The following is a 27,429-nucleotide window of genomic DNA, read 5'->3' on the forward strand; positions in this document are numbered from 1 at the left end:
AATGGATTTTTTTTGGCCTCAACACTACATGCTATGTGTGACGTAAATGTACAGCATTCAACATGTTCAAAATCCAACAGGGTCTTGTGAAACCAAGAAAAGCGACTAAGACAATTACTCACTGTTGGGCAGCACACCGCCTTCATGCACTGACTCCTCGACACCTTTCTCACACAGGCAGCAGCATGATCCACACTGGGTCCAGCTTCTTCTCTGCTAACGGACAACTCCGTGATGAGGTAGAGCTGCAGTACTTTCAGTTCTTGATGTCCAGCAGGGTCTTACAATGGTAAAAAAAAAATAGGCTTGAAAAAGACAATAACACCTTTGGTTGGCCCTGTTGAAGCCGCTGCTTCTGGGAACACCTCCATCTTACCAGAGTAGTCCTCTGATTAGCATCGTAGAAGAGCAAACATCACAAATAAAATACAGTACTAGCATTGTAAACAGAGACAGAATAATGTGTTTTATATTTTTTGCTTGGAATTTTAAACACAGTAAAACACAGACATTATTTATCCAGACAGCACTCACCTTCAAGGTCCAATACCTTATGTTTTAATAATCTCATCAGAAGGCATTTAGTTGCTTACAGTTCTTTCATATCATTGTGCCAAAGCTTTGTGATGTTCTGTCAGATGATTTAAAATGCTGAGTGATGCACCATCAATAACTCACACTGAGACGTAGGCGAGATATCGGCTTTTATTGACTGGAAGAAGGAACCAGGAGTGAGTGTCTATCATACAAGGTCCTGGAGACTGAGGCCGATCTTCAGGCCGCAGGTCTCCTTTATACAGGGGCCTGTGGGAGGAGCCACAGGAGCAGTCAGCAGGGGCGTGTCCCGACAGGCACATAGTTCACCACATTCACCCCCCCTTCGTTTGAAAAAGTCCTCATGTAGCGAAGGTTCTTACAAGTCAAGCCGATCAGGCGGTCGAATCTGTCGCTGCGATCTACGTAGCACCGGCTGTGACTGCATAGGTGCCGGCAACATTGGCGATTGCACAGGGGACGGGGGTTGCGCGTGTTCTTGCCCACTAGGCGCCGGTGATCCCTCATGCATGTGCGAGGCGCCTGGTATAAATGCGTACGAAACGCCCGGTATACAAGTGTCGTGAGGAGTCTGTGTAGGGCCTGGTGAGTACGGTGTCACCTCTGGTGCAGGGTTCACAGTTACCGGAGAGCCTTCAGGGTAGTGGTCTGCTGCACCTGCGGGTGCCAGGTCGCGGATGGAGACCGTGTCCTCCCGCCCATCAGGTAAGACCACGTAAGCATACTGGGGGTTCGCATGGAGAAGGTGAACCCTCTCCACCAGCGGGGAGTATTTATTGCTCCTCACATGTTTCCGGAGCAGCACTGGCCCCGGGGACGTCAGCCAAACTGGTAGGGTGGTCCCAGTGACAGACTTCCTGGGAAAAGAGAATAGGCGTTCGTGAGGGGTGGCATTGGTGGACGTACATAACAGAGAGCGGATAGAGTGCAGTGCCTCAGGGAGGACCTCCTGCCATCGAGAGACCGGCAACCCTTTGGACTTGAGGGCTAAAAGTGTGGCCTTCCACACTGTGGCATTCTCCCGCTCTACCTGGCCATTACCCCGGGGATTATAACTCGTGGTCCGACCGGTAGCAATGCCCCTAGCTAGCAAGTACTGGCGCAGCTCTTCACTCATAAAGGAGGACCCTCTATCACTGTGGATATAGCAGGGATACCCGAACAGAGTGAAGAGCTGGCGCAGGGCTTTTATGACGGACGTGGCAGTGGTGTCGGGGCAGGGGATGGCAAAGGGGAACCGTGAGAACTCGTCAATAACACTGAGAAAATAGACATTGCGGTCAGTGGAGGGAAGGGGGCCCTTAAAGTCAACACTCAGGCGTTCAAAAGGGCGGGTGGCCTTGACAAGTTGTGCCGTGTCAGGACAGTAGAAGTGCGGTTTGCACTCGGCACAAATTTGGCAGTCCCTGGTCATCGTCCTGATGTCCTCCAGGGAGTACGGCAGGTTCCGAGCTTTCACAAAATGGTAAAATCGGGTGACCCCCGGATGGCAAAGTTGTGCATGAAGGGCGTACAGCTGGTCGAGCTGTGTGCTAGCACATGTTCCCCGGGATAGGGCATCAGGGGGCTCATTGAGTCTGCCAGGCCGGTACAGGATATCATAGGTGTAGGTGGAGAGTTCTATTCTCCACCGCAAAATCTTATCATTTTTGATCTTGCCCCGCTGTTGGTTGCTGAACAGGAACGCAACCGAGCGCTGGTCGGTCAGCACAGTGAATCTTTTGCCAGCAAGATAGTGCCTCCAGTGCCTAACAGCCTCCACTATGGCCTGGGCTTCTTTCTCCACCGCGGAGTGCCGAATTTCAGAGCCTTGGAGGGTGCGAGAAAAGAATGCTACTGGTCTGCCTTCCTGATTAAGGGTAGCAGCCAGAGCGAAATCGGAGGCATCACACTCCACTTGGAAGGGAGCGGTCTCGTCCACTGCATGCATCGTAGCTTTGGCAATGTCCGCTTTAATGCAGTTGAAGGCCGCGCAGGCCTCAGCAGAGAGGGGAAACGAGGTAGACTTGACCAGGGGGCGAGCCTTGTCTGCGTAATGGGGGACCCATTGGGCGTAATAGGAAAAAAACCCCAGGCACCGTCTGAGGGCCTTGAGAGTGGTGGGAAGAGGGAGCTCTAACAGGGGGCGCATACGTTCGGGATCAGGCCCAATAACCCCGTTTTCCACGACATACCCAAGTATAGCAAGGCGGGTGGTACCAAAAACACACTTGTCCCTGTTATAAGTAAGGTTCAGAGCTGCGGCCACTTGGAGAAACCGTTGGAGGTTGGCGTCGTGATCTGGCCTGTCATGACCACAGATGGTGATGTTATCCAGATAGGGAAATGTGGCCTGCAGTTGGTACTGGTCCACCATCCGGTCCATTTCCCTCTGGAAGACAGAGACACCATTCGTGACACCGAAAGGGACGCGCAAGAAGTGATAGAGCCGGCCGCCCGCCTCGAAGGCGGTGTAGGGGCGGTCCTCTGGGCAGATGGGGAGCTGGTGATAAGCGGATTTCAGATCTATTGTCGAGTACACCTTATACTGAGCAATCTGGTTGACCATATCCGCGATGCGGGGTAGGGGGTATGCGTCAAGCTGCGTAAACCTATTGATGGTTTGACTATAGTCCACCACCATCCTATTTTTCTGCCCAGTCCGAACAACAACCACCTGGGCCCTCCAAGGGCTTGTGCTCGGCTCAATGATCCCCTCCCTGAGCAGCCGCTGCACCTCCGACCGAATGAAGGCCCGGTCCCCCGCGCTGTACCTCCTGCTTTTGGTTGCCACAGGTTTACAGTCGGGGGTCAGGTTGGCGAACAGCGGTGGGGGAGGGATCTTGAGAGTGGAGAGGCTGCAAGTGTCGGTAGCGCAGCTGTTGGCCTGGTTCTGGATGGGATGTGTGTGTCCGTGTGTGTGTGTGGTCAGTAGCGGGGTATGTGAAGAAGTCCCACAAAACTGAGGATTCTTGACAGTGAGTGGTGGGAGGGGCCCGTCGTATACCATAGTCACACTTTCGAGATGGCTCTGGAAGTCCAGCCCCAATAGCACAGGTGCACACAGATTAGGCATGACCAGCAGTTCAAAGTCCCGATATACTGTGCCTTGCACCACCAAAGTCGCTACACAACCCGCCCGGATGTCTGCGGACTGCGACCCAGAGGCCAAATGGAACCTCCGACTGACCGGCCGCGTTGCAAGTCCGCAGCGTTGCACTGTGTCCGGGTGAATAAAACTCCCAGTGCTGCCCGTGTCAAACAGGCATCCAGTCCAGTGCCCCTCCACCTGGATGTCCATCATGGACCTTGCAAGCTGGTGTGGGGCGCTTTGGTCGAGAGTCACAGTGGCCAGAGTTGGATCGCCGTCGGGGTACCCGGTCAGCATCGGAGGGTCGGGGGCGGGGCATGCTGACGCCGACAAAGATGGCCGCTCACATCCGGGGTACCCGGTCAGCATCCGAGGATCGGGGGCGGGGCGTGCTGACGTCGACAAAGATGGCCGCCCACATCCCGGCATGCAAGATGGCGGCCCCCACGTTTCACCCGCAGCGCTGCACTCCGCTCGAGGTTGAGACTTACAGACCTTGGCGAAGTGGCCCCGCTTTCCGCAGCTGGAGCAGGTCGCTTCTCGCGCTGGACAGCGTTGTCGAGGATGTTTCTTTTGGCCACAGAAATAACAAGGCACGAGTTTCTTACGGGCCACAGCCGTGGTCTGGGTCGGGGAGCTCGTGGAATGGCGACTGGCGGCGGCGTTGGCGAATTCGCTCCCGGGAGCCGGCGGTGGCGGGGTCTGAGGCGTCCACGGAACCGGCGGGGAATCGCGCGACTGGACAGCATCGGCGTTATGCCGCGCAGCTTCTAGAGCGTTGGCCTTCTCTATCGCCGAGCTTAAGGTAAGATCCGAGTTCTCCAGCAGCCGCTGGCGCATGTACACTGACCTCAGTCCCGTCACAAAGGCGTCTCGCACCAGCAGCTCCGCATGCTGTTCTGCCGTGAGCGTCTTGCAGTCACAAGCTCGGACGAGTGTCTGTAGTGCTCGGAGAAACTCAGCGCACGATTCGCCAGGCCGCTGTTGCCGGGTAGCTAAACGATGTCTTGCGTAGACGGTGTTCACCGGCCGCAGGTACTGTTGTTTGAGGGCGTCCAGTGCCCCTTCGTAGGTCGGCAGGTCCCGGATAAAGGAGTAAACTTTGGAGGAGACCCTCGAGAGTAGGATTCTGTGCATAACGGCGGGTTCAGTCGCACGAAGCTCCGCCAAGTACGATTGGAAGCATGCAAGCCAGTGTTCAAAAGCGAGAGCTGCGTCAGGGTCTTGAGGGTCCAAATCCAACCGGTCCGGACGCAAAACGGGTTCCATGTTTTAAAACTTCCAGTCAATAAAATTGATGCACCATCAATAACTCACACTGAGACGTAGGCGAGATATCGGCTTTTATTGACTGGAAGAAGGAACCAGGAGTGAGTGTCTATCATACAAGGTCCTGGAGACTGAGGCCGATCTTCAGGCCGCAGGTCTCCTTTATACAGGGGCCTGTGGGAGGAGCCACAGGAGCAGTCAGCAGGGGCGTGTCCCGACAGGCACATAGTTCACCACACTGAGAAGCTTAGCAGTTATGAAAAATCTGCAGTTTTCAATCTTAATGCTTCCATTCTAAACCGAGGCCAGATTAAGCTGTTTGTAGTTTAGAAATGGTTTAAAATGTAATCATGTTCATAGTTGAATAAATATTGAGTAGATTCAATATTTACCATTGCTGTACTCTCCTTGTTCTTTGATAACGAGAATTAAATTTAAAACAGAAGGAAAGAATTTATTATCACCATCTGTTTGATATTGATCTTCCATGTCTTGCCACTATGAGACCCCTCTGTTGGTTGGATTCTACCATGTGTCCTAGCTGTCTATGTGATGTACAAGAAGTTTAATATGGAGAGCAGTCTGTTGCCCATGCAACAGGCTCCCCCACTCCATGCAGTTGATAAATCCAAAGGAATGGCAGAGACCTATACAGTTTGGCACCAGTGGCGTTGCAGGAGTTGCTAGCCAGAATTGGACTCAAAGTAGGACTGTCTTAGGGATTCCAGCTCCCTCTATATCCTCAGGGCTTACTCCCAAAGCCTTCCCCATGAGTGAGTATAGCTGCAAGGCAGCAAAGGTTTGAAATTAGAGTTTTCTTTCTTCTAGATGAGCTGCTAATCACACCTGACAAACCCCATCTTCTTGAAGTGACTAGTTTTAAGGTGCCGGTAACTCACCTTTGCCCTTCTGTCGGTAGAAGTTGTTCCACTGAACTTGGTAGCTAAGTCACACGTAAAGGTCAGAAGCTGGACTTGGTTGTCAGATGCTATTAGAGACCCATGCCTTTCGGAGCATTTAATAGGTAGCGTGAGCTTATCTTCCCAACCTCCCTGGCTCCATGTCCAGTCGAAAGACTGTTTGAAATGTAACCTTGTATTAAGTAGCGCTTCACTTAAATGTTATTATTTAAAACAGTAGCTGCCTAATATGTAAAAATAATCAGTTTTGTTTTACACTGTCCCTCACTTGGTTCAGAGCTAAACCTAGCATTGCCTCAGCAATACTTGGGAATTTGTTCAATGCTAGTGATATTGTTGTTTTTCATGTTTCCTTGTTATTGCTTGGCTAGATTTTAATGCTACCTAATTGCCCTTGTTAAGCTGAGGACTTTCATGAACTAATCAGTCCTTGTTGAGGTGGTATTTCCAAGGAGCCTTTTGGTACTGAGATTCAGAATTTTGATTTGCCAATTACGAGGTAATAGCAATATGCCAACTCAAGATGCTAGCTGATTTGGGAGTGAATTTTTAAGTGTCGGTTGTCCAGTATTAAATTTGGCAGGATTGCCGGATATTTCAAGGAGTGTTCCCAGATGTTATGTGCTGTTGATATGAGATTTTGGCAAGTTGAGGAGAGCTTTAAGACATGTTTATCTCAAGTTCAGGATTTCCAGTGCACATAAACCGGGGTTGAAACCCAATATATTTGGATTCCATCCTCAGTTTTAACTGTGCCATGGAATTCTAACCCTACCTACTTTAATCAGCCAGAATTCCATCTCCTGAGGATGGAATTGTAAATGTAAGAAATCAAGCCATGCGAAATATTCTTGGCTGAAAACTGTTCATCCAGATTACTTGTGTTTTGTTCCTTTAAGTATTTCAAGCTAATCATGGGAATTTCATTTGAACAAGAGGCCCAGTTAAAAACATAAAGGATGTTTTTGCATAAGGAGGTGGATAAATCTTGTATGAATTTTATACTTTTGGGTTTGGCATTTGTGACTACACTAGCAAACTGAGCCATGACATTCAGGATGAATATTTGTGTGGTAGCCTGATGTTATTGAACTTTTGAAGCTGTATTTTGTGTGGCCCTACCTCTTCTATATGCTTTCAGGTCCAGGCTCAGGCCCCACCACCTCAATTCACCCACACCTGACATTTCCAATTTGGTCTGGCACTTAAATCGATCGAATCTTGGATCTTTCCTCTCCCTCTGGCCCAGGTGCCACCTCAATTCAGCCTCCGTTCCACTCGCCTCACCTTGGTTTGGTGGCATCCAATAGCCTCCAAGCCTGCTCCAGCAAAGGCCAAACTATGGCTCATTTCCTGCTCTCATGCCCGGGCAAAGCTGTCTCAATTCAACCTGTACACACTATGCCACAAACCGTACTGCATCTTTGAGATTTCATTTAAATACCACAAAAATGCCAGGTAATGCAGGCAGGTCAAAAGCCCATATCCAAAATGGAAATTGCTGGCTATTGACTGTAGTGATCGTTTACCAGAAAAAGTGTGGTTAAAGTAGTTAGTAGTTTTCTTTGTTTCGTTTGCTGGCTGCAAGTAGTCACTGAGCCTCACCAGCACCATCTTGAGATTAGATGATTGTAAAGGTCAGGGTGTCGGGGCTACAGGTGAGGGATGGACTGGTGTTCAGCTTGCTGCTTGGCAAAGTTTATTCATCTCTACGTTGATCTGATGCTGTGGCCTGCAACTAATGAAATCAGTCATCATTTCAGTTGGTCCATATCTGTGAACTCACTTCCACGAACTTTAGCTCTGAATGTTATTTGCATATATCTTAATGTTTGCATGATTTGCCTATGAGGAGATGAATCTCAAGGTTGTCGATAGTTTATGTACTTTGTACTTTGAATGTTGAGATGTATAAACTGCTACAATGCCAAGACTAAACTTAGTTTTAGAGGAAATATTGTCATTCATTTAGGACATGTATATAATAAAATATTCTTCCAAGTTCAACATAAATTTATCATCAAAGTACATACAACACTAAGGTTCATTTTCTTGCAGGCATAATCAATAAATCTATAATTAAGTAATAACCTTAATAGTCAATGAAAGGCCACACCAACTGCATTCAACTAATGTGCAAAAGACAACAAACTGTGCAAACAGAAAAAGAAAGAATGATAAATAAATAAATAATAAATAATGGGGAAATGGGAGAAAGAGTCCTTGAAAGGAAGTCCATAAGTTGTGGGAATATTTCAGAGATGGGGTGAGTGAACTTATCACCTTTGGTTCAAAAGCCTGATGTTTGAGGGGTAATAATTGTCCCTGAACCTGGTGTTGTGGATCCTGAAGCTCCTGTACATTCTTCCTGATGGCAGCAGCAAGAAGAGAGCAGGACCTGGATGACGTAGGCCCCTGACAAAGGATACTTCTTTCCTAAGGCAATGCTTCATGTCAATGTGCTTTACCCCTGATGGGCTGGGCCATATCCTTTACTTTTTGTAGGATTTTCCATTCAAGGCCATTGTTTTTTTTTCATTCAGGCTGTCTGCAGCCAGTCAATATACACTCCAGTGCACATCTATAGAAATTTGTCAAAGTCTTAGATGTTATGCCAAATCATCACAAATTCCTAAATAAGTAAGAGGCTTTCTTCATAATTGCACTTCAGTGCTGAGCCCAGGACAGGTCCTCTGAAGTGATAACGCCGAGGAATTTAAAGTTGCTGACCCTCTGCACCTCTGATCCCCCGATGAGGACTGGCTCATGGACCTCTGGTTTCCCTCTCCTAAAGCCAATAGTCAGCTCCTTGGGCTTGCTGACATTGAGTAAGAAGTTCTTGTTACGGCACCTTCAGCCAGATTTCCAGTCTCCCTCATATATACTGATTCATCACCACGTTTGATTTGGTCTAGGACAGTAGTGTCATCAACAAATTTGAATATGGCATTGAAGTTGTGCTTGGCTATAAGTGTAAAGAGAGTTCAGTAGGTAGTGCACCTGTGCTAATGGAGATTGTGGAGGAAATTTTATTGCCAATCTGCTGCAGATGAGGAAATCAAAAATCCAATTGCCGAAGGAGATATTGAGACCAAGGTCTTGAAGCTTGTTGATTAGTTGTAAGGGGATGATAATATTGAATGCTGAGCTGTAGTTGATAAAGAGCATCCTGATCTAAGTCCAGGCACCCTTGCTGTCCAGATGCTCCAGAATTGAGTGGAGTCCAGATGTTCCAGAGTTAAGTGAAGAGCTTTTCTTGAAGAACTTTTAATATCCTTCCTCATGTGAATTGAATGTATAACATGTTCCCATTGAAATACTTTAGAATCTGCCCTTTGGGGTTCAATTTTATATTTTCTACTGAAGCTGAAGCAAGCAAGCTACAGGAGAGATTGGATGCGAATGGTTAAATGGAATGCGTTTTGATTTGTTGTTTGTGTTTCTGCTCAATTTCCTCTCTTTCATGTGCTTTATCATTGCTGAATATAGTGTACATTTTCTCCCCATGCATCCCATTTTCTCCTTGCAATCATAACTGCCAATATGGTTACGTAGAAAAATCTGAAACCTCAAATAGTAGAAGTAATGAGGTTAAGCTTGTGGTGCAGCCTTATGAATGGATGCAAGATTAGTTCTGCGTGGTTACAATCACAGGCAACCCATTCATTGTAAAGTTGGTCAAAAACAACCGAGCTGTGTGTCAATGTACATCATTCTATTTTGTGAAGGAAATGTTAGTAAAGTCCGATGCAGAAATCTCTGACTAGACACTCCACATATAATTTTAAGTGTATTTAACTTATTTAAATAAGTAGCAGAATTTGCTAACTCCATGGTACTTTAGTTCATACTTTTGTTATCCATGCTTTCAGATTTGGACTAACTTTTCAGCAACCAGTTTAGAATCAGAATCAGGTTTATTATCACCAGTGTATGATGTGACATTTGTTAACTTGGCAGCAGTAGTTCAATGCAATACATAATCGAGCAAAGAGAGAAAAAATAATTAATAAAATATAACAATAATAATAAATAAACAAGTAAATCAATTATGTATATGGAATAGATTTTTAAAAAGTTCAAAAACAGAAATACTGTTTTTTTTTAATGGGGTAGTGTCCAAAGCTTCAATGTCAATTTAGGAATTGGATGGCAGAGGGGAAGAAGCTGTTCCTGAATCGCTGAGTGTGTGCCTTCAGGATTCTGTGCCTCCTGCCCAATGGTAACCGTGAGAAAAGGGCATGCCCTGGGTGCTGCAGGTCTTTGATAACGGACGTTACCTTTCTAAGGCACCATTCCCTAAAGATGTCCTGGGTACCTTGTAGGCCAGTGCCCAAGATGGAGCTGACTATATTTACAACCTTCTGCAGCTTTTTTTCGTCCCGTGCAGTAGCGCCCCCGCCCCCATACCAGACAGTGATGCAGCCAGTCAGAATGCTCTCCACGGTATATCTATAGAAGTTTTTGAGTGTATTTGTTGACAAACTTCTTCAGACTCCTAATAAAGTATAGCCGCTGTCTTGCCTTCTTAATAACAACATCAATTTGATGGGACCAGATTAGATCCTCAGAGATCTTGACACCCAGGAACCTGAAACTCTCTCCACTTCTGATCTCTCTATGAGGATTGATATGTATTCCTTTGTCTTACCCTTCCTGAAGTCCAGAATCAGCTCTTTTGTCTTACTGACATTGAGTGCCAGGCTGTTGCTGCAACACCACTCCACTAGTTGGCATATCTCACTCCTGTATGCCCTCTCGTCACCCTCTGAGATTCTACCAACAACGGTTGTATCAACAACAAGTTTATAGATGATATTTGAGCTATGCCTAACCACACAGTCATGGGTATGTAGATGTGAGTGCTACGAGGCAATAGTTTCCAGACAATTAAAGCCTTCTCCATTTGGGGCTGAGTAGTAGAAGCTAGCTTTACGACTTTAACCAACCTGGTGGACTCCACAAAATACTACCTAATCTTTTAATATTTTAGTTTGTTTCAACAAGTTTTATTTTAATCATGAACCAGATTGAGTTAGGTTTAGCCAGTGTTTCCAAAGGAAACTACCAATGTTCTGTTGCTCATGGGAAAATTATCCCTGATGCCTTTCATCATGTAGGCTGGTTCCAATCAGCTCATCTATTATTCCAGAATTTCCGTTTTGTTTCAGACTCCATCATCTGCAGTCATATTTGTTTTCCTAAATATACTCTGTGTGCTGATGAAAGGTCATGAATGAAAAATGTGGGCCCTGTTTCTCTCCACAGATGCTGCCTGACCGGCTGAATACTTGTAACATGTTTTATTTCTAATTTCAACACATTCATAGCATATTTGTCAATCTACTCTATTGTTGCAATCACATGGAGTCCAGTGGACCTGAGACAAGCCGGGATTTGGCAGTGTTACCACCTCTGCAATTGGTAGCAGCCAGACTTGTCTAGAATTGGAATCACCATTCATGATGTAAAGATTTCTGTTTTGGGGTGGAGCAGTATTGGATAAGATGGAGATTTCTCAAGCCGCATGTAGATTGTTCTATTAGAGAGGTGTCAACACTCAAATCTCTGTTGGAAATAAGGCAGGGCAAGCTACAGCATGTCAACTTGGGACTGCTGGCTATAATTCTTCGAGTTTTAAAATAGTTCTGATCTGAAGCATGTTAGGACTGATCTACAAATTAAAGTTTTGACAGGCAGAGGTTGATTGGGGCACATCAACTCTTTATTCCTCTTCCTGGATGCTGCCTGACCTGCTGAGTTCCTCCAACATTTTGTGCGTCTCTGGTTTTCCAGCATCTGCAGAATCTCTTGTGTTTTTGATTGGGAGAGGCCACTTGCAGGTACAGTCAGCCCTCCTTATCCGCGAGTTCTGCATGCATGGATTCAACCAATCGCTGATTGGGAAAATCCAGAAGTTCTCTCTCCAGCACTTGTTGTTTGAGCATGTACAAACTTCTTTTCTTGCCATTATTCCTTAAACAATACAGTATAACAACTATTTACATAGCATCTACATTGTATTAGGTATTATAAGTAATCTAGAGATGATTTAAAGTATACAGGAGGATGTGCATAGGTTACCACGGATCGAATATCGAAAAAAAAAACGGAAGTTCTCTAAGTCAGAACAGGTACATCCGGTATTATGTAGTGTCAGTTAGTCAAACGTTTGTCTTAGTATATTGTATATATTTTACCTTTCTATGCATATAAAACACTTAAAAAACCTATGTAGTTCAATAATTAAGCCACTGTGTTTCTTAGTAATAATTGTAGCTTTCATTGGGGCAAGGCTACAATTAATAATGGGTCATGCTCCATTATTCTCACTTTATCCTTTAAAATCGTTCTGACTGTAGCCTAACGCTTTTCTAATGACTGATGTCATTTTACCTCTTTCCGATTGCTTTATTATTTCCACTTTATTTTCAATCCCGATCGTTTTCCGGAACAGAAACACTGCGGCCGGTGGGTCCGGAGCTCCGCCGGGTCCTAAAGTCCACTGCTCTGAGCCAGGTTAAATAAGGTCCGGAGCTCCGCCGGGTCCTAAAGTCCACTGCTCTGAGCCAGGTTAAATAAGGTCCGGAGCTCCGCCGGGTCCTAAAGTCCACTGCTCTGAGCCAGGTTAAATAAGGTCCGGAGCTCCGCCGGGTCCTAAAGTCCACCGACTTGAGCATCTGTGTTTTTTGGTATCCATGGAGGATCCTGGAAACAATCCCCCACAGATAAGGAGGACCAACTGTAAAGAGATGTCTGCCAAATTGGAGGATTTAAAAGTGAGATAGGGAGCGATCAAGGACTGTATATTCCTCTTAGTGATACATAGGACTAGGGTTAGGGAATGTCATTTATGAGGCATATTGCAGCACTGGTCAGGTAAAAGGCAGAAGCAGAGATACAGCAAGACAGGGAGCCCGAAAAACTGAACTGGATTTTAGTTTGCAGTTACTGCTATGTTAAACTGGAAATGTTCTATCTATTGCTTTGAGTACTTTTTGTTGCGTTCGTATTAAAGAATGTGTTTTCTTAATCCAGAGTATCCGATCAAAGGTTGAGCTGACGGTATGGGATAAGCCAGAGGACCTTGACCTGTCCCTCACAGCTATCTGTCAAGATGGTGTTTCACGTCCTGGAGTTCGAAAATGTGGTGAGCTCAAAATTGGCGATACAGTAAGTGGCCAGGATTTAGTTACATTTGGATGAAAGACAAATTACATTGCTTTATCTTTTAAGTCGAGTTTAAAATGTGCAGTGAATTTGCACAGCCTTTTTCCTCTCACAGTATAGCATGTGTTGTCCAGATTGTCCCTCCAGAAGATCATGTTGCAGTAAGAGAAATGAAGGCTCTTGTAGTTACTTCAGTTTTGTGTTGTAAAATGGAGCTGTGCTGTCAACAGAATCATTGTGCACCAGTTTCTGACTTTCAATTCATAACTCTGCTCATAATAATTTAAACTCATAGGTCAGATTAAACTCCAGTAACTGGTATTGCAGAAATATTTCCTCATTTTCAATTCATTAAATGGATGCAAGTTAAGAGTAGATTGCATTGAAATGGAATTGAAAATCTAGGTGACTCATATTTACAAATTCTAATGAATGTGAACTGACTCTTCCCATATTTGCATCAGCTGTCTCCAGACATGCGGCATAGTGCACTGAAGTTACCAGGAATAACTCTTTTAATATTTATTCAAATTGAAAAATATTGTGAAAAATTTTAAAATATTACCTGTCACTTGCTAGTCTTTATTGTGTCTGTTGATGAACTGCTCCTGTTGATACAGGAAGTTATCCATTATGCATTTTTAAAACTTATTTCCTTAAATTGTGAATTCAGTTGATCTCAACATGTTTCTGGTCAGTGATACTTCCTGCTTAAAGCAAGAACCAAGCATCTGCATTAGTTTATAAGTCTTAGTTGTTTTTTTTTAAATGGTTTACGCATAGTGTTACTAAGATTTTTGGTGATTGTGTTACTTATGATCTCCTGTGTTTTGAGACAAAGAATTGGTAAGTGTCCTCTACCTGCCTTTTGACATACAATTCTTCTTTATTGGCCTTTCACCTTTGTCCAGCTGGCAAGGGCTGTAGTTATTTATGTTCACTATTACCGTTCCTAGAGGCAAACTCATCAGGGCACATACAGTCAGTAGTCACTTTTATTAGATAACTGTTGTACCTAATAAAGTGGCCATTGAGTCTATATTTGTGGTCTTCTACTGCTGTAACCCATCGACTTCAAGGTTCAATGTGTTGTGTGTCTGGAGATGCTTTTCTGCACACCACTGTTGTAATGCGTGTTTATTTGCGTTACTGTTTCCTTCCTGTCATCTTGAACCATTTTAGCCATTCTCTTTCTACCTCTATCATTAACAAGGCATTTTCACTCTTGGAACTGCTGCTCACTGGATTTTCTTTTTGGTTTTGCATGCCATTCTTTGTCAATGCTCGAGGCTGTTGTGCTTGAAAATCCCAGGAGATCAGCAGCTTCTGAAATACTCAAACTACCCTGTCTGGCACCAACAATCATTCCACAATCAAAGATCATATTTCTTCCTTGTTCTGACATTTGTTCTGAACAATAACTGAATCTGTTGACCACGACTACATGCTTTTATGCATTGAATTGCTGCCATATAATTGGCTGATTAGACATCTGTATTAATGTGCAGTTATACAGATGTGTCTAATAACGTGGCCAGTGAGTATATCCATGTGTATGTGAATGACTGGAAGGTATAATTAGTCAGAATATTACCGTAAATGTTTTTTTTAAAAAAGCTGAAGGCACTGGAATCTTAAAATATAGGCATCTCACAACCATCTGGATTAGTAGTCTTCAATGAAAGTAGGATCAAACAAGGCTTTGGTTCAAATTGATCTTCACCCTAAAGTGCCAAGCATCTGAGATCCCTATCATCCCAGATATCGGTCTTTTGCTGTTATGTTCAGAAATGAGTTCACTGGGCAAAGAACAATCTGTACATGATGACACTATCATGGCTATAATGCTGAAGAGCTCTTCCAAATTGGCTGTTTTCAGTAAACTTTTTCACTAGAGTTACAACACTACCATTATGTCTCACAGACCTGTTGGAAAACTTTTTGAAGAGCTCCCCAAGAGGATTGATGAGGGCAGGGTGGTAGACATTGTGTATATGGACTTTAGCAAGGCCTTTGACAAGTTCCCGCATGGAAAGCTGGTCTAGATCAGTAGATCGCATGGAATCCAAGGACAGCCGGCTAAATGCGCACACGATTGACTTGATGGTGGGAAGCAGAGAGTGATGGTGGAAGGTTATTTTATGGACTGGGGGCCTGCGACAGTGATTTGTGCTGGGCCCATTGTTGGTTCAAAAGTTCAATATATGTATAATAATTATATTTATATAGCACCTTTCATACATTAAGATGCAGGCTTGAAGTGCTTTATATAGATTGTAAGAATAAATCAATAGTCATAAAAATATGAGACAAAATTAAAAATCGTACAGTTCTGTGCAAAAGTCTTGGGCACCTTAGATTTTTTTATATTGTTTCAAACGGTATGGTCTCCATGAGCCCTCATCTTAACATCATTGAGGCTATCTGGGATTACCTGGAAAGACAGAAGAAAGTGAGACAGTCAAATTCTGCAGAACTGTGGCAAGTTCTCCAAGACGCTTGGACAACCTACCAGCCGGTTTTCTTATAAAATTACATGATAGTGTACCTAAAGAGAATTGATGCAGTTTTAATGGCAAAAGGTGGTCACACCAAATATTGACTTTATCTAGGTTTTTTTTTATTGTTTACTGCTCTTTACAGTCATTTTTTGATATTTATAAACTTCATTTCATTATTTTTGAAAGTATCTTTGCTTTACAGATTTTTTTACATGTGCGTTAAGACTTTTGCATAGTACTGTAAGTAAAGACAAACGTTATACAGAATAAAATGCAATCGGTTATACCAAATTATACAAATTTAATCAACTTCAACAGGTATTAAGTAATCCTATATGTAGGCCAAATTTACAAAGTAGGTTTTTAGAAATGTTTTACAACATTCCACAGTGTTAGCCGGGCAAATCACAGTCAGGAGAGTATTCCAGAGTTTTGGTACATAAGGGCAAAGGGTCTCATCACCAGTTCTTATACGTCTGGCTCAAAGCAAACCAGTGTTCGCAGATCTAAGATTACGATTAGAGATTCTCTGAAACATGCAGAGAAGCTGGATTATTCAGATGCTTAAATACGATTAAGCATTTTAAAATTGATCCTAAAGGACACAGGCAGCCAGTGTAATGATGCCAGAACTGCTGATAAATGTTCAGATTTTCTTTGGTTAAGATTTTTGCTGCTACACTTTGAACATTCTATATATGTAACATACTATATACAACAGATTTTGTCATTTACATATGAGAATATCGAAAGCATGATTAGTAAGTTTTTAGATCAGTAAATTCATACATAGTGAAGAGGGTAATCAAATGCAAAAAGGGATTTGATCAACTCGGTAACTGGCCCAAGGCAATGCAAAATAGCAATTAATCTAGAGAATGTGAGGTGTTGTTTGAGTGTGAAGTCAAACCAGAGTTGGACCTTTATATATATTTTTCTCTCTATTATTATATATTGCATTGTACTGCTGCTGCAAAATTAACAAATCTCACGACATACGTCTGTGATATAAACCTGATTCTGATCCTGATAAATCAAATCAAATCAGGTTTTTTGTCATTCAACTATATAGATGAATACTGGCAAATGAGACAATGGTTCTCTGGACCAGGGTGTAAAACTCAGTGGTAGACATAACACATGATAACTTAGGAATGTAAGAATTAAACCTTCAAATGAATTACACATAAATAAACAAAGTAAAGTGCATTAATTAGGTATTGTCAGGTCCCAAACAAATGAACCAGTGACACTTCGAATGTGATGCGGCAGGGAGTTCAGAAGCCTTATGGCCTGAGGGAAGAAGATGATTCCCTTCCTGACTGTTATTGTCTTTATGCATCTGAGTCTCCTGCCTGATGCTAGAAAGACGAAGAGGATGCTGGATGGATGAGTGGGATCCTTTGTAATACTGAGGGCCCTGGAAATGCAGTGCTCCTGATAAATGTCCCTGATGGATGGTAGGGAGACCCCTATGGTCTTTTTGGGTGTTCTTGCAGTCCTTTATAGGGATTTCCATGCTTCCATGCTGTATTGCTATATGACCTTGTAGTAGTTAAGTGAATCCTGTATACCATGAGTAGGACAAAATGTGACATGATGCGTCCAGTCATGATCAGCTCTCAACCAGTAACTTGCAACATAATGGAGTGGTGGAATGTAAGTGGGGTTACAAATGCTGGCAGAGTAACAGGGTTGATTGGTGAGCCATAAGGGAGCAATCCTGAGCTACGAGCTCACTGCCAGTACTGCAGAAGTGCAGATTTTCCTTATGGCAGTCCTCATCTCCCTTTTGATGCTAATATCCCAAAAGAGGAAGTATCTTGGCTATCTGCCATGAAGTCTAGAAAAGCGAAAAAAATCCGAGACATCCAGCCTCATTAAAATTATAAATGAGGAAATTGCATCCTGAGAGTGGGTTGGTATCCTACTTCGTCCTTTTCTGTAAAATCTGGATGTGGGAGGAATTTGAAACAATATAGGTTTGAATTTATTTTGCTTGCCTTGTCCAAATATATATTGCGTTGGGAGTAGAACTTTACATCAGACTTCAGTGTTTTCCAAGTAGATAAACACTGAAATGGAGGTGATGCAACAGTGTAGATGGGAAGAGCATTCATGAATGGAAATCCTTTGGTCCTTATTAAATTGACAAGCTTCAAGTAGAGAAGGAGCACTTGGGATAGTGTTGAAACACTGCCCAGAAGAAGGCAATTGCAAACTGCTTCTGAGGAAAGAATTTGCCAAGGACATGGAACGACCATGATCACCCACATCATACAACATGGCTCATAACAAACAAACAACCGAACAGGAGAAGGCAGAGTTCCTGCAAAAGAGATGGAAAGAGTTGAACATCTCCTAGGCCACCCATTTATCTGTATCAGTGGTTATCACATGCTCCATGTGTGAAAACATCTGTTATTTACACATTTGTTGCATTAGCCACGTCAACCCACAAAACCAGAGTGGGAGAAATTCACCCTCAATTTTCAGGGTTTACCTAAAAAGCTGGGGATAAATAAGAGTTAAACAAATGATTGCATTCCTACTGAACTGGACCATGGGACAGAATTATTAAAGTAAAACATCATGATTAAGGATGAGTTCTGCTGTTGTTGGAGGTAGACAGCCCCCAGTCACAGTTACAAGGAACTTATTTATGACTGGAACTGCTTGCTATTTCTGCGGCAGAGTCAGATGCCTAAGGGTATGTCAGGAAAGTAACTTGTATGAGGACTTCAGAGAGAAATAGTGGCACGCTATATGGACAGATGGATTTTGCAAAATAGAAGTTTCATGGTCTTCCAAGTTCAAAGTAAATTTATTGTCAAATTACTCAAATGTCACCTTATACAACCTTGAGATTCATTTTCCTGTGGGTATACTCAGCAAATCTATCAAACAGTAACTAAAGAAGTTGTGTGCTAGAAATGTTGACCTTTCTTAGTTCACCCTCCAGATAGTTAATAAACTAACAAAGGCATTCAGTAACTGAAGCCTGTAGTCTTGCTGCAGATCAAAATTCTTTCTCGGTTGGCTACGTATTCAGCACTAATGTCAGAAAGGATTTAGTACAATGATGCTTAAGGCTGTACAATAAATGGATTGGTTGCTATCCAAGTGAACAGAGCTTGGATAAAAATAATGCAGGACGGTCATGCTAAAATATATTTGGAAACGCATCTCAAAATCCTAAGCTTAAAACATTTAGTAAAACTAAACTTGCTAACCCTTAGTTATGAATAAATGCATACCATTTGCTAATATAAATATTTTTAAAAGTTCGATGCTAACCTAATCAATATTGAAATGTAAAATAAAGGATGAGAATATTTCAGTTATTTTAATACTATTAACCCTTAGTAATTCTTAATGTCTAAATTTATCCATCTTCATTTAGTGAATCAGAAGACTTCTCTGCTCAGAATGAAGTTTATGATTGGAGTCTGATGATATCATTCAATCTTGACTAATGTACTTAAAGAATGACCCTGCCATTTTTAGTGACCAGCTTAGCACCCTGCTTACAGGCCCTGAATAAAATATATATTCAGGAGGATCTGGTTGACCCAAGGATGGGTAAGAAGGAGAATTTAGCTGCCAGTCTATCTGATAAAAATAGGACTATGCACATCTGTACTCACATCATTCTACTTGTGTGCAGTAGAGTGCATCCTAACAAACTGTATCACTACCCAGTACAGAAATTGCACTGCAGTTGACAGCAAGGCTCTACAACAGGTAATCAAAACTGCCCAATGCATCACCAGCACCAGACTACCTACCATCAAAGACCCCATACATACAGAAGGGTGCCGGAAAAAGGCCAGCAATATCATGATGGATCCCACCCACCCTGCCCATGGATTGTTTGTTCCACTCCCATCAGGGAGGAAATTATGCGGCATCCACACCTGGAGCACCAGACTTTAAAAAACCCAAGCAGTAAGGCTGATCAACACCTCCACCCACTAAACCACCCCTCCACCACCCAGCCACCACTACTTTATCATTTCCTGTCAGTCACCTTATGTACAGACACTCCGGTGCCTAGTGTCACTTTGTGGACATTCAAGCAATCTATGTATATAAACTATCTCATGTATTTATATTTATTGTGTTTTATTATTGAATTCTTAGTATTTTTTGTGCTATATAGGATCAGGAGTAACAATTTCTTTATCCTTTACACTTATGTACCGGAAATGACATTAAACAATCTTGAATCTTGCTGAAGGACCTCGGCCTGAGACGTTGACTGTATTCATTTCCATAGATGCTGCCTGGCCTGCTGAGTTCCTCCGGCAATTTATGTGTAGCAAACATAATTGCTCATTTCTAAATGTTATTGCAAAGGATGAGGTTTTGGTCTACTTGGAGGCATTTGATAAAAATTTGAAGTCAGCATGGTTCCCTTAAGGGGAAATCTTGCCTGACAAATCTATTGGAATTTTTTTGAGAAAATGACAGCCGGGATAGACAATGGGGAGTCACTGGATGTTGTTTACTTGTATTTTCAAATAGGTTTTGACAAGGTGTCGCACATGAGGCTGCTTAACAAGATAAGAGCCTGTGATACTACAAGAATGGTAGTAGCTTGATCAGAAGGTTGGCCATCTGGCAGAAGGCAAGGATTGGGAATAAAGGGGTCTTTTCTAGTTAGTGGCCAGTGACTAATGGTGTCCCACATGTGTCAGTATTGGGTTCACTACTTTTCACATTATATGGATGATAGCATTACTGGCTTTGTAGCCACATTTGTGGATGATATAAAGATAGGAGGAGTAGGTAATGTTGAAGAAGCAGGAAGTCTGTAGAAATACTTGGACAGATGAAGAGAATGGCCAAAGACATGGCAGGTGGAATCTGAGTTGCAAAGGGACTTAGGAGGTAACCTTGCAGTTTGAGTGCTAGTAAGGAAGGCAAATGCAATGTTAGCATTCATTTCCAGAGGACTAGAATATTAAAGCAAGCATATAATGCTGAGGCTTTATAAGGCATTGATTTGCAGTATTATGAGCAGATTTGAGCCCCTTGTCTTTTTTTAAAAAAGATGTGCTGGCATCTGAAGTGGTACAGAGGAGGTTTATGCGAAAGATCCTGGGAATGAAATGGTTAACATATGAGGAGTGTTTGATGGCTCTGGGCCTATTTAGAAAAATGGGGGAGGGGATGGATCTCACTGAAACCTAACTATTGAAAGCTTAGATTGAGTGAACATGAGGAGGATGTTTCCAATAGCGGGAGGGTCCAGGATCGGAGGGTCAGCCTCAGAATAGAAGAGATAAAACAGAGTTTCTCCAACCTGAGGGAGGTGAATCTGTGGAAAATCATTGTCCAGGCCAAGTTATTGAGTATATTTAAAGCAGAGGTTCTTGGTTAGTAAGGGCATCAAAGGTTACAGGGAGAAGGCAGGAGAATTGGGTTGGGAGTGAAAATAAATCCATGAAGAGTCCTTGGCAAGTAGGATTAAAAAGAATCTTAAGGCATTCTATACATATATCATTTCAAGAGGATCACTAGAGAGAGGGTAAGACCACTGACAGATAAAAGGGGAAACATTTGCTTCGATGTGGAGGATATGGGGGAGGTCCTTAATGAGTACTTTACATAAGTATTTACCAAACAGAAGGATGTGGAGGATAGGGAGATCAGTGCAGGGCATTTTAAAGCAAAGGAAGAGGCTGTGTTGGGTCTCTTAAAGAGCATTAAGGTGGATACATCCCCAGGGTCTGATGGGATATACCCCAGGTTAGTGAGAGTGGTAAGAGAAGAGATTGCTAGGGCCTCGGCCAATACCTGCACACCCTCTCTAGTGGCAGTGGCTGAGGTTTGAGATGATGAGAGACAGAGATTAGAGTAGATAGATCATGGTTTTTATGCCAATTTTTGAAATGTATAATATCAGAGGGCATGCATTTGAGGTGAGAGGAGTTAATTTCAAAGGAGATATGAGGGGCAAGCTTCTGATAGAGAGTTGTGGGTGCCTGGAATGCACTGCCTGGGATGGTGGTAGAGCCAGAAACATAGACTAAAGGTACATTTAGAATGTGTAGAAAATGGAAGGATATGGACAGAAGGCAGAAGAGGTTAGTTTAGTTGACTATTTGATTACTAATTTAATTGGTTCAGCACAACTTTGTGGACTAAAGCAGGGGTCACCAACCTTTTTTGCACTGCGGACCAGTTTAATATTGACAATATTCTTGCTGACTGGCCGATGGGGGGTGTTAATCACGACCGGAATTAAAAAAGGGATTATCTAACAAATTTAATATTAAACACAGCGCATATTTTCCTCGCATGAACATAGTGATAAGTCAATTATAACTCACTTATAAGTCAATAGCATCATAACATTTTAAGTAACGTTTGGATATTAAACACACAGTGCATATTTTCCTCGCATGAACGTATAAAATCATTGCAACACACCAGTGAGAGGACAAGGTCAGGGCTGGAGGTCCCCGTACTGGGGCAGCGGCGGTCGCAGTCCAGAGAGAGCGACTGACAGAACAAGGAGTGCGACAGAGCGCATGCCCACCCCCCTTGTAGGTAGGGAGGATCGATCAGCTGACAAAGGTTTGGCACAAGGGATGACTTCCAGTAGATTGCAGCAAGGTAACTACTCTGCTGCTTACGGAACCCTGAGCCCGAATTAGGTCATCTGTGAATATTTTAGCACCGGGTTCCCCACAAACATTCGGTGCACTAAACAGGTTTAGAGGTGGCGCCCATCTGTCCGCGCTCCAGGCCAGTAGCAACGGCACTTCTCACCGGCCACGTGAGGCAGCCAGCTACCCAAGGCCAACCAGTGATCCCTGGCGCGAGGGTTTAGGCGACTGATGGCCTCGGGTGGGTAGTGACTTCGCATGCATAATGACGTCGCATGCGTTCAGGTTCAACAGTGGGCGTGACGGAATGAGGAAAGGTGCAGCCAAATATCGCCAAATCATATTGTTTCCTCACGTTCTGGTATCGGTCCGTGGCCCAGTGATTGGGGACCACAAGACTAAAGGACCTGTTTTAATGTGCTATATTCTACATAAATCAGCCATGATTAAATGACAGGGCAGACACTATGCCAACAGGCCTATTCCTGTGTCTTATGGTCTTGGTGTTATATTATCCTGAACCTGTGCAGTCATTGTGGTGAAGGTGCACTCAGAATGTAAATTGGTAGAGAGTTCCAAAAAGTAGACCTAATGATGGTGATGGAACAGTGACTATTTTTTCAAAGTCCAGATGCTGTATCTGAATTCAAGAGGAATAATAGGTAATCCTTTTTTTTAAAATGAATTTCTCCAGGGCTAACATGTGGGTGTAGGAACATAATTTACCTGCCTACAAAATCTAGTTACAAGGTGGAACAATGTTTGTGAAGATAATCAAAGTACATTTATTGTCTATATATATATATGTATGTATGTATAGAAGTATATAGCCCTGAGATTCATCTTCCCATGGACAGCGACGGAACAAGGAAACACCATGGAACCTGTTCAAAGAAAACATCAAACACCCAACGCTCAAAAAACACACATCAGAGCCAACTTCTCCCAACACAGAAGGATGAATATAAAAGAAAGTGAGCATAGATAGCACAATCAGCAAAAAGGTGCAACTAAAAAACCAGAATAGGGAGCTGAGAAGAAGACACATTTCTTTGATCAGTGCAATTTCCTAACTTATCCTAGAAGCCTTTAGAACAGAATCAGAATCAGAACCCTTTATTATCGTCAAGTATGAGGACATACAGGGAATTTGATGCCGGTTTCCCTGAGCTCTCTTTGTACAGAATTAAAAGCAAACAAAAACAATAGTGCAAATAATCATAAACTATACACAATGAGGTCCCCCTCATTGAACGTACAGGTGGACTTGATTTATAATAGACTAAAATTCAAGTGTTCATAAGACTGATGGCATACGGAAAGAACCTGTTCCTGTACCTGTTTGTCCTGGCTTACAGTGATCTAAAGCGTCTACCAGAAGGAAGGAGTTGGAACAGGTGATGTCCAGGGTGTGATGGGTCTACAATAATGCTGCTTGCTCACCTCCTGACTCTAGATGCATATAAGTCCTGGATCGAGGGCAGCTTCATACCAATAATCCTTTCCACAGCCCTGACGGTTTTTTGGAGTCTATTCTCGTCTTGTTTGGTAACTGATCCAAACCAGACAGTGATGGACGAACAGAGAACAAACTGGATTATTCCTGAGTAGAATTGAATCAGCAGCTCCTGAGGCAGGTTGTACTTCCTGAGTTGATGTAGGAAATACAACCTCTGTTGAGCCTTTTTGATAAGTGTGTCCACGTTGGGTGTCCACTTCAGGTCCTGGGAGGTTGTGACACCCAGAAATCTGAAGGTCTCCACAGCAGACACAATACTGTTGAATATAGTGAGTGGGGGGAGTATTGGGGGGCTCCTCCGGAAGTCCACTGTCATCTCCATAGTCTTAAGCATATTTAGGGTTTCCCAACCTTTTTAATGCCATGGACCAATACCATTAAGCATGGGATCTGTGGACTCCAGGTTGAGAACCATGGGTTAGATGCTGGGTATAGAGATTAATTTGGTACAGCAGGCAGATGGAGTAAGAAGGTCCCCTGTTCTCTTCTGAATACCTGTGTAAACTCACTGGGCTGCTCTGTTCCTATCTCTCATGTGCTTGTGCTCTCATTTCTATTCAGGTATCCTTTGATGTCTCTCTGGAGGCCAAGAGCTGCCCAGAATCCAGGACAAGAAATACTTTTACAATTAAACCAGTTGGTTTCAAAGATTTACTCAGTGTAACTGTTGGTTACATTTGTAACTGTGAGTGTACAAGTGAGATGCAAGCCAATAGTTCCAAGTGCAGTGGTAATGGAACTTATGAGTGTGGGATCTGTACATGTGACCCAGGCTTTTTGGGAGCCAACTGTGAATGTCAAGATGGAGAAACAAGTAATGTATTCCAGATGTTCTGTCGTGAAGCAGAGGAAAAGCCAGTCTGCAGTGGCAGAGGTGAATGCATTTGCAACCAATGTGTCTGCTATGAAAGTGAGTTTGGAAGGATTTATGGGACATTCTGTGAATGCGATGACTTCTCATGTGCAAGGCACAAGGGCATTCTATGTTCAGGTAAGTTTGGATTTTCCTTGTCTAGTTCCATTTTTCATTGCTTAAGCTTTTTGTTTATAAAGAAAAATTATTGTTTAGGTGAAGGCAAGCTCCTAGTAAGTGGGAGTTTTCTAAGTCAAGACGTAAAGGATTAATATGATTATTTTAAGGAATCTCAATTCAGCAAAGTGTACCTACAGGCACAATGTGTATTTGCATTAACAAAAGGCCATCACAAAGCCTTGGTAAATTCCTGAACTTTTAGAGTAGTTCTACTTCAGTTAGAATCTTTGTTTATGCAAATCAGCAGGATTAATCTGGTAAAGAGCTAAATGGTGGTTTGGGTGGAGTCGTGAGGTGAAGAATTTGGTCATGGGTAAACAGTCCATTTGAACCAGTGAGTGCTGTTTTCATTTTGTGTTAGGTGTGCACTTAATGACTAGATGGCACGTTGCCAGCATTTCTGATTCAGTAGCAATATGTCCTTGTTTTTACAATGATTTTCATTCTGACTCAGGATTTTTACTGTCTTTGGGAGTTTAAAATAGAAGTAAAAGGTTTGGCTTTGAAACAACACTGTCATTACTATTGGCTTGTCTCATTTTCTGTATATCACCTATGCACTGATGGCATAAGATTTTATTGGAAGCCATTCTCCATTTTGCTTTATTGAGTCTCAGAAATGTGAATTTAATATTCAGCACTGCCTCAATCTCCCCTCAACATCCTTTATTCTTTGATTTTTTTTACTCCATAAGGAGCATTCGTTGGAGGTTCATTCAGTTCTCGAAAGTGGAAAAGGTTTGATTTGTAAGGGGTGAGAAATGGTCCATGTAAAATTCAGGGATGTCAGTGCTAACAATCAACATTGGCCGCATCTCAGGGATGCTCCCAAAAGAGTCAAAAAGATCAAAGTGTAAAGGATGATAAGGGGAGATCAAGACAGTGCTGAATACTGAGCTCATACTCTGCTTTGCCCACTGCCCTCTTCTCTCTCTACACCCACAACTGTGGCTAAGCACAACTCAAGCACTATCTATAAAGTAGCCAATAACTCAACGTAATGTTGGCAAAGTTTCAGATGGTGATGGGGTGGTGTACAGGAACAAGATAGATCAGCTGGTTGAGTGGTGTCACAACAACAATCTTTGCACTCAAAGTCAGCAAGACCAAGGAATTGCTTGTAGACTTCAGGAAGGGAAGTGGAGGGGACACACACCAGGCCTTGTCAAGAGATCGGCAATATAAAGGGTGAGCCATTTCAAGTTCCTGAGGTGTTAATATCTCTGAAGATCTATGCTGCGCACAGCATCTTGTTGCAATTACAAAGAGCACATGACAGCGGCTATATTTCATTAGGGGTTTGAGGAGAACTGGAATGTTGCCAGAGCACTCACAATTTTTTACTGATGTACATGGGGAGTATTCTAACTGGTTGCATCACTGTCTGGTATGGAGAGGCCACTGTACAGGATTGGCAAAATCTGCAGAACATTGTGAACTCTGCCTGCTCCATCACGAGCACTAGCCCCCGCCCCCAGCATTGGATGCATTGGATGATGGATGCCTCAAAAAGGTGGCATCCATCATTAAAGACCCCAATCACCCAGAACATGCCCTCTTCACATTGCTGCCATCAAGAAGCTTGAAGGCACTTTTAAAAGAGGGACAGTAAAGTTATTTAGCAAAATCAGTCTGCAGTTAATGAACTAGAAGGTATAAGTTGGACCCAAGGCTGAATAACCTGTAGAGAAAAGTAAAATGAAAAAGGAGAACGAATTTTTCAGGACAAGAATTTTAAAAATGGAGGCAGCAGGGATAAATTAAGAATATAAGTCAGTGAGTAGGGCACTCAAAAGGAATGGACAGCATGTTTTGACATGCTAAGATAATGTGTGAGTAAAAATACTAGTGCAGCTTCCTGAATATTGGAGATACTTGCTACAGAATTCACATCCAGTTAGTTGTGTTAATTGTACCATATTATAGCAGTTTTGTTCTGTTTCTGAAATTTGACCCATTCAGATCAATAGATTCATATTTCAGAAGTGCTAATGAAAAAGGATAACTTTATGGGCAATTGAGGTTAAAGAAGATAATGTAAAGGTCATTTTAATGGCATAATAGTTGGGTATAATGGTAATCCTAATATTACTTATGCACTTTATTCCTTTATGAATTCTTTATACTGTTCTTCATTGTGATAGATGGTCAAGTCCATGGTCTAGATTGTTCGTTCAATCTAACAGAACTGTGACATGGTGCTGATATACATCCTAGGATGAGCTGGGACATATTAGAAGTGATGTAAACTGGGGTCATTGGGTGTTTCAGGTCTTTCACCATCGGACACCCTTGACCAGAGTTGATCAGGCCTGGGTTTGTGTCCCAGCAGCATTGATCCAGGGGTCACACCTCTTGATCCATAGCCACCTGGAGGCTCACACAGCAGCCCCTGTGATAGTCCTGACGGTTCTTTTCTTTGTAGCTCCCGTAACGCTAAGGAAAGAGTAGCTTGTGCAGAGTGAGCAGCCAGCGAGACCTCTACACCCCAACTCACACAAGCTCTCATTGGTCCTCCTCCCCTGTCTCTGGCACTGCTCTACCAGCTTCTGGAATTTGGCTTTGTCACATTCAATTGCCACCTCTGTCCAGACTTTCCAAGGCACTATCTGTTCTACCATGACCAACCATCTTCATCAAGATTTCTGACAGAATGACTATGTTAGGCCACAGTGATGAAGTAATTCACACTGCTCTTAATGTCTGAGATTTTAAAGGAATGTGTTAAAAACTTGTTAGGTCAGTGGTGGAGTGAAACTTTATTTTTGTCATTTA

General features: G+C 43.0%; 1 protein-coding gene across 1 annotated transcript in view; it reads left to right on the forward strand.

The window, feature by feature from the left end:
* itgb5 (integrin, beta 5) overlaps nucleotides 1-27,429 on the forward strand; it is a 147,669-nt gene that overhangs the window by 58,261 nt on the left and 61,979 nt on the right. The window contains exons 9-10 of the mRNA XM_059966372.1: nucleotides 12,853-12,987; nucleotides 24,183-24,612. Coding sequence (XP_059822355.1) covers nucleotides 12,853-12,987; nucleotides 24,183-24,612 — 565 coding nt within the window. The remainder of the gene's footprint in view (nucleotides 1-12,852; nucleotides 12,988-24,182; nucleotides 24,613-27,429) is intronic.

This window comes from Hypanus sabinus, chromosome 4 (assembly GCF_030144855.1).
Source record: "Hypanus sabinus isolate sHypSab1 chromosome 4, sHypSab1.hap1, whole genome shotgun sequence".
Lineage (NCBI taxonomy): Eukaryota > Metazoa > Chordata > Chondrichthyes > Myliobatiformes > Dasyatidae > Hypanus > Hypanus sabinus.